Source organism: Pyrus communis, chromosome 9 (genome assembly GCF_041283825.1).
Source record: "Pyrus communis isolate YQ-2024b chromosome 9, ASM4128382v1, whole genome shotgun sequence".
Classification (NCBI taxonomy): Eukaryota; Viridiplantae; Streptophyta; class Magnoliopsida; order Rosales; family Rosaceae; genus Pyrus; species Pyrus communis.
In genome coordinates this window covers 17,104,596-17,124,128 of record NC_142573.1, presented here as the reverse complement: position 1 = coordinate 17,124,128, position 19,533 = coordinate 17,104,596, and the positions used below count along the sequence as shown (strand labels likewise).

The window sequence follows — 19,533 nt, the reverse complement described above, 5'->3', positions numbered from 1 at the left end:
AAGTCAAGGAGGGCTCGTGCAAGAATATATGATGGGCCTAGTTTGCATGGATCCAAGAATTGGTAACATCTCTTTAAATAAGTACATGAGGCGTCATAGGATGATACGTTCGCGTATCACAAACAAGTACCTACAATAGGATCTTATTGCACATCTTTAGGCCAAAAGAGCAAAGGAGTAGGTGTAATGGACTTGTTTAAGTTTCATGTTGTTAAATGTTGTTTTAAGTTGTTTAAGTTTCATGTTGTTTAAATATTAAAGAGTATAACAACTTAAATTTAAATACTCAACAACTTAAATTTAAACACTACAACAACTTAAATTTAAAGACTCAACAAATTAAATTTAAAGAGTACAACAACTTAAATTTAAAGACTCAACAGCTTAAATTTAAAGAGTACAACAACTTAAATTTGAAGACTCGACAACTTAAATTTAAAGACTATAATCATCATCTTCATCCGCCATTATAGGAGTATAGCCGGATGCCCATCATGTCATAATTTCCCTCTTTTTCCTATCAAAATATGCTTTACTCGTTGGAGTATAATCCCTATTGTTCCTTTCCATGTTCTTATCATCCATCTCTTCTTGTATTTGTTTTACCCGTTCTTTGTGTCTATGCTCTTCCGCGGCAATGGCATTTTGCTCCGCCATTAATTGCAATGAGGAGGCCATTTCCTCTCGAAAGGCTAACTCCTCATTTGCCTTCCCATTTTCCTTCAATTTTCTAGCCTTGCTTCATCCTATAACCCTAGGTAGAAGATTGACCTGGAGACGGATTTTCTACCCTTGTTTCTTCAATGATAACTGTATTTGACCCGAACATTGGCATAAGACCAAATCTTTCTTGAGGTGGATCTTGAAATAACACCCACCCTTTACAAATTTCCCAACAACCATGATGAGTAAAGTGTTTTTTCATGTCATCCATATACAATTGCTCTGCCTGGCATTCCTAGAAAATACAATTTCAAAAATTTCTGAAAATTAATTTATGAAATTAAATGTAATATAATTACAAAAATTAAAGGAAATTAATTTATGAAAACACTTACTTCGTCATATAGACTGGTGCCGTTTTCATGTCTACTTTTGGCGTTTAACACAGCTTGATGCCATTTATTCAAACTTGGTTGAATATGTTTTGTCCATCGTAAAGAACAACTCTCGTGGTTTCAAGGATTTGATGGAGTGGTGCCCTCGTAGAACTCATAGTACTTTTTGGACGTACAAGTCCAAATGCCTTCACTTGTTTGAAAACTACCATTGACACTATCTTCTGAGACCCATTTATAAGTCTTGCAAAGAGCTTCATCTTCTTTTCAGATCCAAGCCCTTTCTTTGATTGAAGATGTGGTCATTTGAACATTATTGGAAAAATTAAAGAAAAAAATTATTGAAAGAGGTAAGAGAATAGAATGTGAAGAATTGAAATTAAATGAGGTAAGGTAGTATGAAATTGTGAAAATGATATGAGAAATGGTGTAAGAATGACTTAGGTATTTATAGGAAAAAAAATTCGTCCAAAAAAAAAAAATCAAATTTCAATGGTAACCTGACGTCAGGTAGCCGTTGGGCTTTGATTGGGTTGGGTTGGAAGGCTAGCTGGTTGGATATGGCCAGCCCGCTGGCCTAATTTTAGATTTTTGGCCCGTTGGGTCCCACAAGCCTTTTAGCTTAACCCTCAATTAAAGACGATTGTCGTGTCAAAACAAGCTATTTTATGGCCTATAAACTTTTGACCAGGTCGGTTGGAGATGACCTTAGGCTGGCCAAGCTTAACCTGATAGCCAGCCCGTTTGCTGTGGTCCATCAGCACCAAGTCCAACGCTGGAATTGAAAGAATCCAACGGCTACCTGCAGATCCCTTTTTTCCTTTTCTCATCCCTGGCTTCTCTCTCTCAAACTGAACTAAGCTTTAATTGAATTTCGTTATTTCGGTTGATCACAACTGGCAGATTTATAGACTTAGATTTTTTTTCAGATTTCAATGAGGCACGGCTCAGTAACTCTTAAGAATTGCATTTTGGATCGCGTGACTCAAACATAATGATTATGCGGCTTTTGCTACTCAATGGACTGATACTGGGTTGGAATTTGAAGGAATGAAGGAGGATGAAGAAGTTTAAAAATATTTCTTACTTCGGGATGTATTTAATTGAGAATTTGTGAGACTTTAATGGATTTTTATGGAGTTTAATTGATTTGTAGATATTCCATATAAAATTTTGATTCAATTCCCTCGAAATCTCATAAAGAGATGTGAGATTTGTGGATGCTTAAAATACACTACGAAATCTCTCTAATTCCCTTTAATTCCTCAACTTTCTCAAATTCTTTAAAATCAATTTCTAATTGAATACACCTGGAATGTTATAAACTTCAATAAAATCCTAATTGAATACATCCAAATTTCTAAGGATTTTATTAAACTATTTTAAAATTTTAATTGAATACACCTTGAATTTCAGAGAATCACTTAAAATTCTGATTGAATAACCCTAAATTCATTAAAAGAATTAAAATCTCTCAAAATCCCAATTGAATACATCTTCCTTCATTGATGTTAGACACCTCTCCCACTAAATAGATTTCAAAAAATTAATTAATTCATTTTTTTAATTCATTTAACAAGAAAAATTAATTAATTAATTTTTTTAATTCATTTAACAAGATACCTGGCAATGATATCATTGGTAATTGGTTTTTTAATCGAATTATTCACTGTTGGCTACGAAAACTATTTTCATTTGTATAAAATTAAAAAATAATAAAATATTAAGGAGACAATATTTAGCTTTTTCGATTGAAGATGACAATGAATATGAATATGGTCTGCTACTGTTTATTAAAAAATAATTTTTTTAGGGCTATAATTCTAGATGGGCTTGTTTAACCATTTTGGTTAGAGATAGCTTAAGGTCCACAAAATGCAATCCGCTTGTTAAAAAACGCAAACAATTATAGGATAAAATGCGACACAAGCCATGAACTGCATAAGTTTAAAAAGGTAAAATCTTTAATATTAGAAAGTCAAAGTTTGGTATCTCAAAACTTCACCAAAAATAATTGGACTATAAAGGGCCTCAAACAAAAAAAAAAATTAAAAAATGGATTCATAATCCACAAGGGTATTTTTGTCAGCAAGTAATCAAAATACAACCTAATAAATAAGAGGGGAAGTGTTATTGGCACTCCAAAAATCTTATTTTATACTCTTTATAAGTATATTTTTCTTTCCTAACATTAAAAGTTTTGAGTGTAGAATGAGATTTTTGGAGTACTAATAACAATTTCCAATAAGAGAATTGCAAACTTAAAAATTTACAGGAAAAAGAGAGAACTGTCGGGGAAACTAACCCACCCATGTCTATCTTCCACAACCCCATTTTCTAATCAAACTTATTCCTCACACGATCGAACAAATGTGATATGCCACGTGGTGCATACATGTAAACGGAGGAGGAAAAAACCCGAACCTCTAAGGAAACAGTTTCGCAGATAAAAATGGGGTTTTCTCAATTTTGTTTGGAGTTTAATAGAAAGTACTTTTTTTTATTAGTCTATATATCATAGTACTGAGAAACTTTTCTGCAAAACTTTTGTCTCTTGCTCGCAGGTTGAGGCTCGATCACCTTGACTGCAGCTTTCATGGCCATACAGGTAGGTGTGCTTTTTGCTCCAAAACTTGATCTTTTGTTTAAATTTACAAACTTTGATCGGATCTTGGTAAAGGGTTTAGTAAAGAAAACGTTTTTATTTGGTTTGCGTGATGTAGATTTTGGAGTTCGTCCGAAATGGATAAATATGTGGCGGAATAAGGATTAGGACTACAAAGTGGAAGAAAATGAAAAATTTCTTGCGCTCTGTGATTGTTTGCTTTCTGCTGGGTGTATCTGATTCACATAGGGTAAGAAAGTTTGGTAATTCAATTTTTTTTTTTTTTTTAATATTTTGGTAATCAATATTTTTCATTAATTTCAACTGTTTCACATTGTGTGTGGATTATCATCTTGGAGGAGGATTTTGTACTCTTCTATTCTCATCATCTTCCATCATTTCCTCTCACACATTACTTTTTGTCTTATTATCTCTATAAAAAAAAAATCAATATAAGATGTTGACGTGACTTAACTGTGACTGTTCAAATAGGAGGGTATGAAAGGGTAGAGAGATTAGGAGGGTAGAGAATCCTATCATCCCTTTCTGAAGTCAACAAGCACAAGGGCATAATTGGAAATTTATACAGTTAGCCTACATTTCATATTCATAAGGTCAGTTAGTGAGTTTCGTACTGAGTTTGGACTTTAACCCTAATGCTTTTTTTTTTTTTTTTTTTTTTTTTACTGATTCATTTCATTAAACAAAACAAAAATCAATGTGGTTGATATTACAGTGCACTCATATTTGTCTTACAAAATCTAATTAGTTTTTTTTCCTCAAGGTAACAACCTTCTATTGACATTTTTGATATATGATGTCTGGGTTTAAGGTACAGTCAGATTAGTTGAATACGCTTTGGCAACCTTAAATCGGATTACTTAGGGTTGGTTTGGTATTGTTGTGCCTTGAAAAAAAATTGTTTCTACTGTGTTGTGAGAATAAGCAGCTGTGAAATAAAGCAGCAGAGTGTTTGGTAAACTTTTTTGTAAAGTGCTTTTGGAAAAAAAAAAAAAAACAATATGATACTGTTTGGTAAACTTTTATGTAAAACAAACGTGACTGTGTGAAATGACCAAAACTGTATAATACTAGATTTGCTATGACAAGCCATAACGTCGTTCGCTGACATCCTCTTCACCTTTGTCTTCCTTTCCCTCCTCATCTTCTCCTTCCGCACGATTGTCGAAAATGGGACCCACCTCCTCACCTCCTTTGTCGATTGCGACCCTTCGCTCAAATCCCTCATCTCATGCCTCGACCTCGCTAGCGCCGACAATACTAACCACCGCTTTCCCAAATCTCTAGGCGAGTCCCCTTCTTCGATCTTTCTTCGCCGCCAACACTGCCCATTTCTTCTGTGATATCCTTTATCTCCTCCACATTATGCTTCCACTTGATTTGCAAACTCCCAAGTTTCTCATTAAGCATATTAATCTTGTCTTCTTTCCCTAAATTTCCCCTTACTTCACTCCTTCAAATTGCACTTACATATCTTTAGCTTCCTCAGCCAAGTGTTCAACCAATCTCCTTCCATTTGATTACTCCAGCTTTTCTAGACCACTTCCTTACATGCTTCTTTTTTAACCCAGAAAGCCTCAAATCGAAACAGTCGTTGTCCCCTTGCCATCATCTACTCCGTGTTTACAATTAAAGGGCAATGATCATAACCTCTTACCATGCCATGAACCACTGTCGTGTTAGGCCATTGAAGTTGCCACATGTCATTGACTAAACAACGATCAAGTCTCTCTTGTATAAGTCCATTATTTCTTGTTCCTCTCCACGTAAGCCTTGGGCCGCTAAAACCTAAATCAATGAAGTCCATTATTTCTATGAATTCCTACAAAAATTTGGATCTGATACATGATCCCTTCTTTGCTACAGCTTTCTCATGCTCCCACATTAGTTCGTTCAAATCTCCCCCACAAAACCAAGGCATGTTTGTAGGTTCCAACACCTCCATCGCCCACTTCCAAAATCTCCATTTTTCTTCTTTATAAGGGGTTCCATACAGCCATATAGCTTGAAACCAATCATATTCTCCCATAATACGCACTCTTGTATGTATCATATTATTCGTGGAAAACAAAACATTCACCTTTATAGGATCGTTCCACCACAGACATAGTCCTTTAGCAATCCCAATCGATGGAACATCGAAGCCTTGTTTGAAACCCATCATCCTCCTAACACATTCCATTATATGGCTTTTCATTTTTGTTTCCGAAAGAAAAACCATAGAGGGTCTATATTTACGTATATACCCATGTAGGGCTCGAACTATCGTGTCTGACCTAAGACCACGGCAGCTCGAAAGTATGTATATCATGGCGACCTTACGGCTATTTCAGGCCAGCCCCCACCGCCTTCACTATTCATCCCAATATCAACCTGTCTGACATGAACCTCATGAAGATTCTCCTCTTCATTTATATTCCTTTCCCCTTCAAGTATCCTTCTCGTATGCTCAATCCTGCAGTTCTCCCCCCTTCTGCCCCTTCTTCACCTCCTTGACGAGCATCATGCGCTCCCATTCTTCTTCATTGTAGGTGACTGGTAAGTAATGATCCCTATGCCCTCAGTTTTCCCTTTTAATCCCAACCCACCAAATACATTTTCAAGGGATTTCACTGTTTCTTGCACAACTTGACTACTTTGCTCTACCTGCACATTATAAATTTCAGTTGAATTATTTCGGCTATTAAAAGTAATTATCGCTAGATACTTTCCATAACTTGAAAGTGTAGATGGCCCAACTTCTATAGTTGATGATCCACTGTCTCTTACCTCCTCAATTCTCACCCCTCTATTATGGGTTTGATTCCGAAGCCCAAATACCTGCCACATATGGCTTGTAGCATAAGCACTCCCCATTATCATTTATTGCAACCCATATGGAAATTCACTATCAAGCATCACTTGGTAGGGTCCTATTTCCTCTCCTACGTGCACCACACCTTCGGAGACATTTCTAGAACCCAAATTCGTATCTTGCATCCTTATCTGTCTCTCCTGCCCATGTATGGGCCTGCTCCATTCCTGTACTTCCACTTTCACCTTCACTCTAGTGTGTATAACCACCCGCTACCTGCTGTGCTGTTCTTCTTCTCTCCCAGTCTCCCTAATGGTTCATGCACGTCTTCTTTCCCCTTGATACGTCACCACTGGTCTTGGATTCTCCTAAACATCCCTTATCATCTTAGCCTTGGTCCATTCCCCATAGCTAGTTGGTCTTCCTCTATTTGGTCTATAAGAACACACACTCCATATTGACATGGCCAATTCTTCCACATAAATAGCAAAAATCTTGGAGATGCACGTATCGAAATTCAATCCACGTATCCTTATCCCTCGTCCTAGGCAGCCAACAGCCAGCAACTAAAAGATTTTTAGTATTAACCATTATCCTTACCGTTAAAAAGCCTCTTGCATAAGCCAAATCTTCCAATTCCAGGAACCCGCCAACTTCACCTGCCAGCTTTCTTGCATTTTCCTCCGTACATAAAAAACAAGGGGATTCCTTTCATCTGAACCCAAAATGGCACCATTTCCACTTGTACTTCTTTCAAAGCTAAATCATTTGGTCATTTTTAACAAAGAAGTTTTGTTTCATTACAGCCCATGGAGCTTGATCCAAGATTCTTATTGCCATCTCATCATCTCTTACCATAATGACATACGTATTCTCCTTTACCCAGTTTATCTAAGCTTCACCATACTCCCTCCATGAACTTCACAAAATACTTTTGACACCCCATTTATTCAGTTGTTGATCTGCCATCACCTATTAGCTTGACACGATTTTCCATACTTGAAATCTCTAAAGACCCCTCAAGATGAACCACCAAATACTCCACTTCCGTTTGGGCCATGGTTGCCCAATTCCTACTTCTGTAAACTTTGGTAAAAAAAGCGTCAAATCCAACTGAGAATTAACAACAGACTCTTCAACCAAAATACTCTCGTTATAGACAAACCAAAGAGAGAAAAGTATACAATTTAATTGGGGGAATTAATTTGGTAGTGAAAGGAATTAAAGGAGATCTGAAAGATCTAACGATTGACAGACAAAACAATGAAAAAGGAAGACTCCCACAACGAGGAGAAAGACTCTCACAATAGAGAGAGAAAACTCTCATAGCCGAGAGAAACCACCGTCCAATAGTCATGTCATTTTTTAATTCACCTTAAACAAATAAAAAAAATTCTCAGCTGCCATCCACATCCCTCTCACCGATTGCCTGCCATGGCGATCGTCTTTTCCGATATCCATGCTCATGGATCATTCTAATTTCAGAAGAATTAATCCTCCAAATCTTAAAACCCTTACACCTTAACCCTACGATTCTCTCTCTCTCTCTCTCTCTCTCTCTCTCTCTCTTAACATAACAATGGTAGAAATCAGCACTTAACTTGAAAAAGGAAAAGTGGTCTAACATGAATTTGATTTGTGTTGCATAATTGATTCTTCTAATAAGGATTATTTTGGGTTGATGGCTGTATGATTTTGGGTATGTCGATTGGGCGCTCACGACCATTCAATTTCTATTGTAGCACTGTTGTCTGATGCTTGTTAACCAGATTGCCTGGGCTGGTTCATCCCATCTGATACTTAAATCCAGACGCAGCTGCTACTTTTATTGGTACGAAGGGAAGACGGAATTACCAATCCCGCACTTTTGGACAGGATTGTTAAGACCATGTTAATGATGCCCCTAGTCCACGCAAGTCCCGGCCAACATCCTGTGTCCACCAAACATAGCTCACTAGTCCCACTTAAGCCGATCCTATCTAAGAAGGTCCAAGAGCAACTCCAACCTTAAAAAAATACATTGGCACCCAACCAATTTAATCCACTCACTGAACAGTGATAGATTCCGATGAACAGTAATTCGCTTAATGCATTTCCACCCCTAAAAAATGTGTTGGCACAAACGATCTCCACCCTTACAAAATGCACTGGCACCCAGCCTATTTAAAATATTATTAATTTTTTTATAAAATAATAAATAAAAAAATTTAGTTTTAATTTCGAGTAGCATTTTTAACCAATCTTGTCACGCCCCGTGTCATTATTTGTTTACAATAATTTAGCCAAGTTTTCAATCAGATTTTCAACCAAAAAAAGTATATGAGAGCTTTGCTTGAAAGTGTTGGAAATATTGAAATCTGATATAAGGTGGAAGATGATGGTTATGTATTTATAGAAAAAAATAATAAATTTTTTCTGTATTTTAAACAATTTTTAATAATTTTTATTAATTGAATTAATCTTGACCATTGGATTTGAAAAAGATTCAAATTCAGCAACTCAAATGTGGACACGTGGCCAACAATCATAATTCTGACCGTTTGGTTTTTTTTTTCTTTCGTTTTTTTGGACGAAAATCGTGGACCGTTGATCTTGGGATCGAACAGCCTAGAATGCTCCACTTCACTAGCCATTGGGTTCGAATTTCAAATTTTTTTATTGTTGGAAATCCAATGGTCCAGAAAACTAGCCGTTGGAAATCAAATGGCTCATAACGAGTCACGTGGCCACTCACGGGTTACAAATTGGTGCGTTGCAACGGTGGGCCCCATCACCTTTTTTTGTCTGGAATGCTCACCCACTCACCCGTGTTTCCCACGCGCCTAGTGCAAAAAAAAATTTAAACTTCCCTGTGACGTCATGCTGACGCCAACGTGACGTCACATAGACCGTCCCTTGGCTCAGCGCATTCGGGGCCGGCCTAGAGATTGGCTTGGGCTGGGTGCCAGCCTATTAGCCTGGGCTGGAGGAGTTTTGGGGTGTGCAGGGCCATTTTTTGTGCTTTGAGCCGGCCTACCCCTCAAGGGTGGAGCTACTCTAACAAACGTGTCCTAAGTGCCAATTCAAACACAACTCAATGAATCAAGAAAAAGGAATTAACATCATCTTTTAATTTATGTGTTCCAACAATTATGTGTGCATTTATATATTATGTCATAAACTTATTTAAATTCGTCTATGTTCCTTTCTAGCGTTAGATTCTAATCTACCTTCCGATCAATTTCTAACGTCTTTTAGAATCTTGAACATAGATGATGTACATGAGTTAAATTATTCTCTCTAAAAGGTGGAAAACGTGCTTGCTAAAATATCTCTAATTTCCCTTTGGGAAATTTTATTTAAACCTATGTAACTTATTTCTACACCCAACTTACTTTTTGCATCCATTTAATTTTTAACTAAACTATTAATATCTCTTTAAACCCTAATTTACTACCTAATATACCCCATAAACCCAATTCAATATGTGGATTTATTTTCACTCATTTGATTTTTAACTCTATCTTTATGCCATCTGGAAATGGACACTGAGAATTGGAATGTGAATTTAGCCATAGCTGACAACAAGACTGACACTTCTGTAGATGTTGACAAAAACCATGTATCACCATCTTTCTCTATGTGGCCTCTGTTTCATGAGCATATGTGTCTGCTACCATACATTTTCATAGGAATCTTTCTATAGGCTTTATGGGTGCATGGAGCACTAGTAATCAAATTGGGTTTGTTCGAAAACATTACTGTTTGGTGATAGCTTATGTATCGTGGCGAGGAAGGGAGAGGTAAGAACAGTTGTAAGGCTGCGCGAGACAGGTGCGGCAATCCATGGAAGAGACCTACATGGGTGGACTGCTCTCCATAAAGTCTGTTTCAAAGGGAAGATAGAAGTCATTCGAACGCTACTTGAAAATGGTGTGGATATGGATGCTAAAGATGAGGCTGGATACACCATCTTACACTGTGCAGCGAAGTCGGAACATGCGGATGTGATCGAGATGTTGGTAAAGAAGGGAGCTGACGCTGAAGCTTGAACTAACAAAGGTGTGACTGCACTGCAGATTGGTGAGTCTTTGCACTACGTTGGGATTACTAGGATACTAATTCATAGAGGTGCAGCAAAAAACAATAGTAATATGGCACATATCTTGACCCAAGCCTCAGTTTCATTTGGGAAAAAAATCTATGGGACTAGAGGAGGAGATCATCGAAGGAGGAATGAAGAAGAAGAAATCGAGTCGAGCTAGAGCTCTTCATGGGAGCTTCGATTGTTTGATGCCATTGACTGTTGTTTAGCTAGTAAAGCTGGAACTAATATTGTTGCATTGGTATTTTGATGAACGTAGGATAAATTGAAGGATTCAAAACTTCAAAATCACCATCCATTAATAAAAAAACTTGTTTTTCTCTATGAGAGCTATTAGAGTTTTAACCGGAATGAACGTAGGATAAACAAAGAGTAATCATAGAGGTTTAATTATTGTGTTTGGGTTTATTGATAAATTTGAGTTTTATTATTAATTTCATTTTGTACTTGATAGTAATTATGCAATAAGGTAAAATTGACAATTAACATTTAAAATTTAAGTTTGATGTAAAAATAAGTCACATGATTTAAATAAAATTTCCCTTTCCCCTTTTGTTTTTTCTATCGCAATTACGTCCAACCAAGAGGGTTTTTTCGTCCACTTACTATCCCCCACACTCCTATATCTTCTCCACTCCCTTCGAACCCAAAACCCTAGATCCAGGGGTTTCCTCCCATTTCCCCCATTCTTGCCCCAAGCCATTTTCAATTTCTTCTATTTCTTTTTTCCAAAATTTTCAGAGGCCTCGGCTATCGCAGTTATCACTCGCTCCCTCTCCCTCTCCCTCTCCTGCTGAGTGGAAGCTTAAAGGTAAGCAATTCGAAAACCCTATAGGAGCTGTTGAGTTTGTTCTTGGAGTTTCTGATTTCGCAATTGTTGGTGAAGCGTGTTCGGTCAAAGTCTAATTTTGTTATGTGTGTGTATAGAATGGGTGATGTCAGAGACAACGATGGGTACGAAGAGGAGCTCGTGGACTACGAAGAGGAGGACCAGAACGCCCCCAACTCCGTTTCCGCCAAGCCCTCTGGTGATACCGTCAAAAAGTTAGTTCTTCAGTTTACCCTTTTTTTTTTTTTTTTTTTTTTTTTTTTTTTTTTTTTTTTTACTAAATTTTAGTATAAAATTCACCTGAAAATATCACCAATCAATTGGGTTCCTCGCTATATATATGTATAGATAGAAGTTGTACTATTTTTAATTTTATTGGTATAATGTTAGGGAAACCAAAATTTGCAAACCAAATTATGTGTCACCAATAGAAAATAAAATAAGCACTGAAGATATAATTCAATCATCAACAACCATATAATTTGGTTTACACAGTTTGGTGTCCATGAATGTATTTTTTTAATTTAAATTTTAGTTACCCTTGGTTTTTTTGTTCCCTGTCGGTTTGTTCTTTAATTATTGGTATTGTTTGCATGTTTGTTTGGCCACTGTGAAACTGATGAAAAAAAGTACATAAAGTGTGGGTTCCCTCGGTTCATTAAATTTTTCAGAAAACAATTGTTAGTATTTTTACTTGGGGTTTCTTGAGCTTTTTATCTTATGTGTTTTACGATGCTTTAATCAACTGAATAAGGTTTACATTGTGAATAAGCATGAGATGTAGCTGCCCAAGTGTAGTTATCTAATAATTGCATGTACTATTAAAAGAAATTAGACCAGAAAGTTGACCTTCCTGTGGGCATTATTGTGGTTAGTGTGGGCAAAGCATGATGCTGTATTGATTTAATGAAAGCTGCATTTTTCTTAATTTCTTAGTGGAGGAGACAGCTGACCCCACTTAGTGGGAGACGGTTTTGTTGTTGTTATTTTGGAGGATAATGCTTCTATGGGCGTATCTCTTTCTTATGGCTGGATACAAATTTGTTATTATGTGCTGCACGTCAAGCTAATCTATAGTTCATATTTTGAGATGATCTAATGTTATTTTGGTTTTAATTCCCATAATCTCTTCTTTCTAACCTTTTATATAATATGGTTCAGGGGATATGTTGGCATCCATAGTTCAGGATTCAGAGACTTCCTATTGAAGCCGGAGCTTCTTCGAGCAATTGTGGATTCTGGATTCGAACATCCTTCAGAAGGCAAATTCTACACTTTGTTTTCGTTATATATTGTTGGTTATTCTTAAACTAAATGTCAAGCGGTGTTAGACTTTTGATACCTTTTGTTGGGAAAAGATTGTCACATAATAATATATTATTACATCTCATTTATGTATTCCTGGTTACAAAGTAAATGACTGTGAGTTCTTGCCATGCCACATTAGTGTACTCTATAGACTCTGAATTACTTTTAACTTCTGAATTTAGTTGGTCTGATATGGAATAGCGTCAATATATCAGTTATTTGGATGAGTTTCAGTAAATTTAAAATTTCAATAAAGCTGTTGATGTCAAGTATCTGATTATTCATCTTAAATTTTCAAATGCCTGATGTCTTTGCTCCATTGTTTTAACCTGGTAGATTAGATGTGCCGTAGCAATTGCTAATGTAAACGTGCAATTTACAATTAGAGATCTGAACACTTTCTCGTCAACTTACTTCGGTTACATGGAATGTGAGAATGGAAGGATTGTTGTTGTTGTTTAAGCATCTTCCATGTTTGACTGTTTCTGAGTTTTGTATTTTTTCTCTGTCCAGGTAATCACTAATTCCATATTCATGATTTCGGCAACAAAACTGGTTTAGTAAACCTTTCCATTAAAAGGAACTGGAAGGCCATTTATACTTACTGAGGTTTCGTCCGGTACGATTTTTTTTTGCTTCATCAGTTCAACATGAGTGCATCCCTCAAGCTATCTTAGGAATGGATGTTATTTGTCAAGCAAAATCTGGGATGGGAAAAACTGCCGTCTTTGTTCTATCAACCCTTCAGCAAATAGATCCAGTACCTGGTCAGGTTGCTGCTCTTATTCTTTGCCACACGAGAGAATTGGCTTACCAGGTATGTTCTGTGAATTTCAGTCTAGAGAGCTCTAATATCGAACTATTACAATGATAATCTCTGTGTTATGCATACATGTACGTGTGTGATGCATGCATATATGTTGGATATGTTGCAAGTAATGTTTGTGTCATACGTTTCTATGTTCATTTTTTGTTTCATGAACTAACCTTGTGTTTCCCGGTACAGATTTGTCATGAATTTGAGAGGTTCAGTACTTATTTGCCAGACCTGAAGGTTGCAGTTTTCTATGGAGGAGTCAATATCAAGGTTCACAAAGATTTGCTAAAAAACGAATGTCCTCACATTGTTGTTGGTACACCTGGGAGAGTATTAGCTTTGGCAAGAGACAAAGAGCTTGGACTGAAGAATGTCAGACATTTTATTCTTGATGAATGTGATAAGATGCTTGAGTCACTTGGTAAGTGTTTTACGGCTAATTTTGTTGAAAGGGCATTTCCCATAATTTCACTTTGGGAAAACTTATTTTTATTTTGTTTTATTTATTTTTCCATTTGTTCTATCTATTTCAGACATGAGAAGAGATGTGCAGGAGATCTTTAAGTTGACTCCTCATGACAAGCAGGTGATGATGTTTTCAGCAACACTAAGCAAGGAAATCCGCCCTGTTTGCAAGAAGTTTATGCAAGATGTAATGTTCACTTAATCCTTTACATGAATAATAAATTTTATCCATACTGCTTCTTGGTCTGACAACATTTTGCATATTATGGAGTATTGGAGGCCCAAAAATTGTGTTTTAATTCAACTTGTGATCTTGTTTGTTCGTTGTAGCCCATGGAAATCTATGTAGATGATGAGGCCAAATTGACTCTTCATGGTCTCGTACAGGTAAGTCTAACATGTGAATCTGATTGATGAGTTTTTGTGTTGTTGGTTAACTGTTTCTTGCTTGCTCACCCTGTTGCTCTCTCTGCAGCACTACATCAAATTGAGTGAGCCTGAGAAAAATCGCAAATTGACTGACCTCCTTGATGCATTGGATTTCAACCAAGTTGTTATTTTTGTAAAAAGTGTAAGCAGAGCAGCTGAGCTGAACAAGCTACTTACTGATTGTAACTTCCCCTCCATCTGCATTCACTCTGGAATGCCGCAGGAAGAAAGGTATGCCTTCCATCATTTTGGGTTACATTGGATGTGCAGGTGTCAAGCTCTTTTTTTATATTATTGAAAACCAGTTGCTACAATTCATCATAAAGGTTTAGTATTCACTCTTTTTCTTCCTGCTGGCTAGTCATAAGAACATCCAGGAAAATATGCTTATCTATCTTATATATGAGAATTATATAACGTTCAAAAATAATTAAAACAAAGACAAAAGATGCTTATCTATCTTGTATATGAAAAAAAGAATATTAAAACAAAAAGTGAACAGAAAAGGTAACAAATGCCAGAAATAGTGGGGTCAGTTTAAACTTTAAAGTTTAAAGAGAAATATAAAGACAACTCAAAATGTTTCAGATTTTGGCAACTTAAAAAAACAAAGGATGCCCAGTCAAACGCCTCAGGTGCGCCTTGACCACATCTAGGTGAGTTTAAGCCTACTCCCGCCAGGCTGAGGCGTTTTCATGGTCGCCCCGCCTCCGAAGCCGCCTGCACATTTTCACCTACAACTACCGTCGAATAGATTAGTCAGGATCTCCCGTTTATAATCAATTCTATAAATATTATAGTGACCAGTCCTTCAAATAATATCTTCATCTGACCTACCTCAGTAATTAATCAACCTACTTTTGTTGTTGGACTCTCCTGTCTATTAGCATCCATCAATTATGGTTCCTGTGATTATCCACTAGGTCTCTACTTGATACACTTGGCTTTGGAGGATGATATGTGTCAGTGACAAAGGGAAGCATTTGAAGGAAGTAATTGCATTGTTTTAGCAAAAATATATATGGGATATCCTATTTATCCTTTTCCTATTTCTCCAGTAATTGTTGCATATGGGATGCTTAGCACCTAGTAATGTCAGTGATTCTGATTTTAGAAAATTGAAAATGGACAAAAAAGAGCTATTTTTTCTTGGTTTTTTTCCTTATGAAAAATTGGGAAACATTTTCGTGGTCTAGAAAATGGTTATGAATGTTGTGTTATCCTTTGGTCTTCTTTTTTACTTTTTTCATTACCACATGATTGGAGGGTGTTTTCTTGTTGCTTAGTTGTTTCTAAATTGTATTTTTTTTTCCGCTTGTTTTCTTTTGTTTGTGCATTAGAAGATATTCAGATGAAGTTGTAAAATGTTCAGTTTGGAGTGCAGATGGCTAGACTTCAAGGTACCGTTTGGTACGTGGGATGTGACGAAACATAGTGGGACGGGATGCACTTGTCCCACGTTTGGTGCGCCAATTTACCTAGGATACGTTGTCCTGTGGAACGGATTTTAGTCAATTTTTTGTGCCACCCTCCCCCCTCGGAACGACTTGTTCCAGCCCATGGAACACAAAATCATAACTTTTTGGACAACAATACCCCTCCTTTTTTCATTAATTTCACTATCTACCCTCTCTCTCGTAGCCTCCCTCTCTTCTACCCTCCCTCTTTCTTGTAGCCTCCTCCACCATAAACCCAGCATCCCAAGCTAACCCAATCCCAATAAACCCATCTGAACCCAACCCCACTTTCCTCCCACTGCCTCCCTCCTCCCTGCTAGTCCCATGACGAGACCGTTGCCCTCCGCCGCGAAAACCTCAAGACCACCCACTCACAGGACGTGGCTGACGCCATCGCTCGAGGGATGGGACGGCGAGGATTAGGTGAAAGATGTGAGGGATGATGTTGAACTCGTCGACGGTGGCCCAGGTAAGGTCGGAATGGATGGGTACGATTGTCATTTAATCCTTTGTTCCATTCCGACCTGAGCGCACACCAAACGTAGCATGGAACCTCCGTTTCATTCTGTTCCGTCCCGTTCAATCCCATTTCGTCCCGTCTACGTACCTAATGGTACCCAAGTGACACTTTGTTTCTTCTTATCTTTCTTGACCCGTGTGAGATTTAGCCTCATGTAATTTTGCATGGTTTCTGTTTGCAGGCTAAAACGTTACAAGAATTTCAAGGAGGGGCTTTCAAGAATTCTTGTGGCAACGGATTTAGTAGGAAGGGGAATTGACATCGAGCGTGTTAACATTGTTATCAATTATGACATGCCTGATTCTGCTGACACCTACTTACACAGGGTATTGTTTCGTTTGCACATCTGTGTTAACAGTTTTCTTACTTGCTTATGTAAATTGGTGGGCGTACTCACTGTCCTTGATGTCTGGCAAATTTCTGTGTTTCTTGTACTGGGTTTTCCTTCCCTCACAGGTTGGCAGAGCTGGTAGGTTTGGTACCAAGGGCCTAGCAATTACATTTGTCTCTTCCGCATCTGATTCTGATGTTCTTAATCAGGTAACTAGCATGTGTACGCATGTATATATATCACACACACACGCATATATGTATATATGGAAAACGTATTTCAACACGAGTAATATTTCTTCTGCTTCTGCTAGTCTTCTCTTAATCCAAATTGATTGTTCCAGGTCCAGTCAAGGTTTGAGGTGGATATAAAGGAGCTTCCGGAGCAAATTGATACTTCTACTTACAGTAAGATATCATTTTTTTCATAAATTGCATATATTTTGCTGATTCAATCATGTTGGTGGATTTCTTTCAAAATTAATTCTTCAATCTTGATGATGTCTTGTGGCTGTCTTGCCATCTGCTAGATGTGTTTTATGTTTTTTGGAGCAGAGAGGGGATGTGTGTTTTTCGGGTTTAAGGGATTGCATAGGGTGTCTTCGTAAATTGGGGTATAAAGTCTGATGCAGATATACTCACATATCTCTTTATGCAGTGCAAGCGTAATCATTATCCAAAAGGAACCCTGCAAAATTCAAAGGACGATGGACTGCGGGATCCAGTGACCTCTGGTTCAGTTAGTAGCATTTTGTTTTGAATGTAAACTAATTAATTATTACAGAAGAGGATTAGGATGCTTTTGTTATAGGGAGAATCTGTACGATTGAGCTTTACATGAATTGTTTATGATAATGTGATGGTAGTATTATTAACTTAAGATTTCTTTCTCTAAAATTTAGGCTCAATTCGTTTCCTGTATTTTGTTTGATGGATAAAATGATTTTAGTATTTTTGGATCTTCTTGTTAATCGCATTTGACCTCTAAACAATTTGAAGTCAATAATTTGTTCGTGGTAATCTCCGAAAGAAAGTATACATAGAACTTGCCCTCGGCACTGCTATCGCTTCTGAAATGGGTGTAAACTGCGAACGTGATATGGACGGTTCACTACTTGAATAAATTCTTGAAATGCCGGAAGGGTAACTTTTATTATAAGGAAAACTAATGAAAATGGTTTGAAAACTTTGAGTTTTAATGATAAGGATAAAATAAAGGGTAAAGTGAATAATATCAGAATTGATATTTTAATGTAAAAATATGGTTTTTCGTTAAAGTGAACAGTACCGTGGTCTTTTCGTTAAAATTTCCTTTATTATATTTGTTGATGATATGATAGTAACAGGTGATGATAAAAAAAAGGTACATCTAAGGGTGGGCAAATGGGTAGAGGAATCGTCGGTCAGGGCGGGTACGGATTGGTTCCAAATATTGGATAGAGTAAACGGGCTGAGGCGGGGTGGGGAGCTGTTAAATACGGGGCGGGTCGGGTCCTAATCCTTAGAAAAATAGGGCCTCGGACCGATCCGTATCTAATAATAATGAACAGTCGAGATTAAATGATACCCTATCATCTAATCTCAACCGTTAATTCCTACCCTAGTCAACGTCCCATGTGTCCAGTTTCACTTCCAGATTCAGTCAGTCACTCCAATCTCCATCGTCTTCTCGAACTATCTCTCTCTTCTCCTACCTGAGCGCCAACGTCTTCTCGAACTAAACCTGCCAGGTAGCCGATCTGGGTTGCCAGAGCTTTGGTGAGGTTGAAGATGTTCTGCTGGACGACTTCTGCTCCGGCCACGAGGCTGTGGACGAGTCAGACTCTGTTTTCCTGTGAGTTGAAAATGAGGGCTAGGCGGGTTGATGATGACTTAGTGGTGGCGAGGAGGGAGATTGGTTGTTGTGGTTGTGGAATGGAGGAGGTGGCGGGGCGGTTGAAGAGGAGTTCAGAGGGAGAAGACCCGGATGAGGATTTGAGACGCTTTGGCTCCCACGACGGAGAATCGAGGCGAGTTTGGGTGAACACGGCGTTTCTGAGGATAAATTTGAAGTCGTAGTAGCTGCAAGAAGAGTGTAGAAGGCGAAGGGGTTGGTAGTGATGACAGAGAAGACCCAGAAAGTATGGTGTTTAATCAAAGCTTCTGCTTCTGCTTTTCCATTGTCTTCCTCTTCCTTTTTCTAGGTCTTCCTACTTCTTCTTCATCTCCAACTGTCATTTCAGGTACTGCCAAATTTAACATCTAAAATTCTATATATGTATTTATATGTTGTATATTGCTGGGTTTTTATTCAAATAAGCTTTAGATTCAGCAAAGCTCTGAACTTTTAGATTTCTGTATGTGTGGTTGCAGATGGTGTCTTTGAATCTCAGGCTTCTATCAGTCGGCACTTACTGTAGGCCAAGAAAGGTTATTTCCTTCACACCATTTTCTGGAGGGTTTTAATTTAATTTGGTGAAGGAATAGAGCTGATTCTAACCCTAGATAATTTCTAGATCTTCTCTGCAGAATCCAGTAAGCTCCTGTGATGTTAAAGATCAAGAGGATGAGAGATAGAGCAAGTTCGGGAGGCGATCCAAACTGAGAAAAAAAAAGAAAAAAAAAAAAAAAGAGGACCCGTGGACCCGTTTCAAACGGGTCTGGTTAGTTCCGGTTCCAGTGATGAGATTTGTAATATCCGGCCCGGCCCAGCCCATTTCCTTTTTAAGCGGGTCCGGTCTGGTCCCTTCAAATTTGGGCCCGGCTGGCCTGTGCCCACCCCTAGGTACATCTCCTTCAAATGCGGACTTTTATTATATTTCCTGAAATGCCGAAAG

At 37.7% G+C, this 19,533-nt stretch overlaps 1 protein-coding gene across 6 annotated transcripts; it reads left to right on the top strand.

Annotated features, from left to right (window-relative positions):
- The first annotated feature begins 11,186 nt into the window (after positions 1-11,186).
- LOC137739118 (DEAD-box ATP-dependent RNA helicase 15) lies at positions 11,187-17,614 on the top strand. 6 transcript variants are annotated; one of them, XR_015966742.1, is made up of 13 exons: positions 11,219-11,373; positions 11,490-11,606; positions 12,553-12,653; positions 13,344-13,516; positions 13,706-13,937; positions 14,050-14,168; positions 14,312-14,368; positions 14,457-14,641; positions 15,795-16,480; positions 16,569-16,713; positions 16,844-16,927; positions 17,062-17,125; positions 17,376-17,614. XR_015966742.1 is itself a non-coding variant. In XM_068478612.2 (12 exons), the coding sequence occupies exons 2-12, from the start codon at positions 11,491-11,493 to the stop codon at positions 17,384-17,386; spliced, it is 1,287 nt and encodes a 428-aa protein (XP_068334713.2). In that variant the 5' UTR covers positions 11,187-11,373; position 11,490; the 3' UTR covers positions 17,387-17,614. The 6 variants fall into 6 exon arrangements, 2 of the variants coding, with proteins under 2 accessions (XP_068334713.2, XP_068334714.2); XR_015966741.1 differs by having other exon boundaries at positions 15,783-16,480; XR_015966744.1 differs by having other exon boundaries at positions 15,754-16,480.
- Positions 17,615-19,533: the final 1,919 nt, after the last annotated feature.

What these genes read in the sequence shown, in the direction of transcription:
- LOC137739118 (XM_068478612.2), top strand. Translation starts at nt 11,491, where the DNA reads ATGGGTGATGTCAGAGACAACGATGGGTACGAAGAGGAGCTCGTGGAC. An exon ending in TCTGGTGATACCGTCAAAAA is followed by an intron (nt 11,607 to 12,552) that starts GTTAGTTCTTCA and finishes AATATGGTTCAG; the next exon opens with GGGATATGTTGGCATCCATA. An exon ending in ATTCGAACATCCTTCAGAAG is followed by an intron (nt 12,654 to 13,343) that starts GCAAATTCTACA and finishes TTGCTTCATCAG; the next exon opens with TTCAACATGAGTGCATCCCT.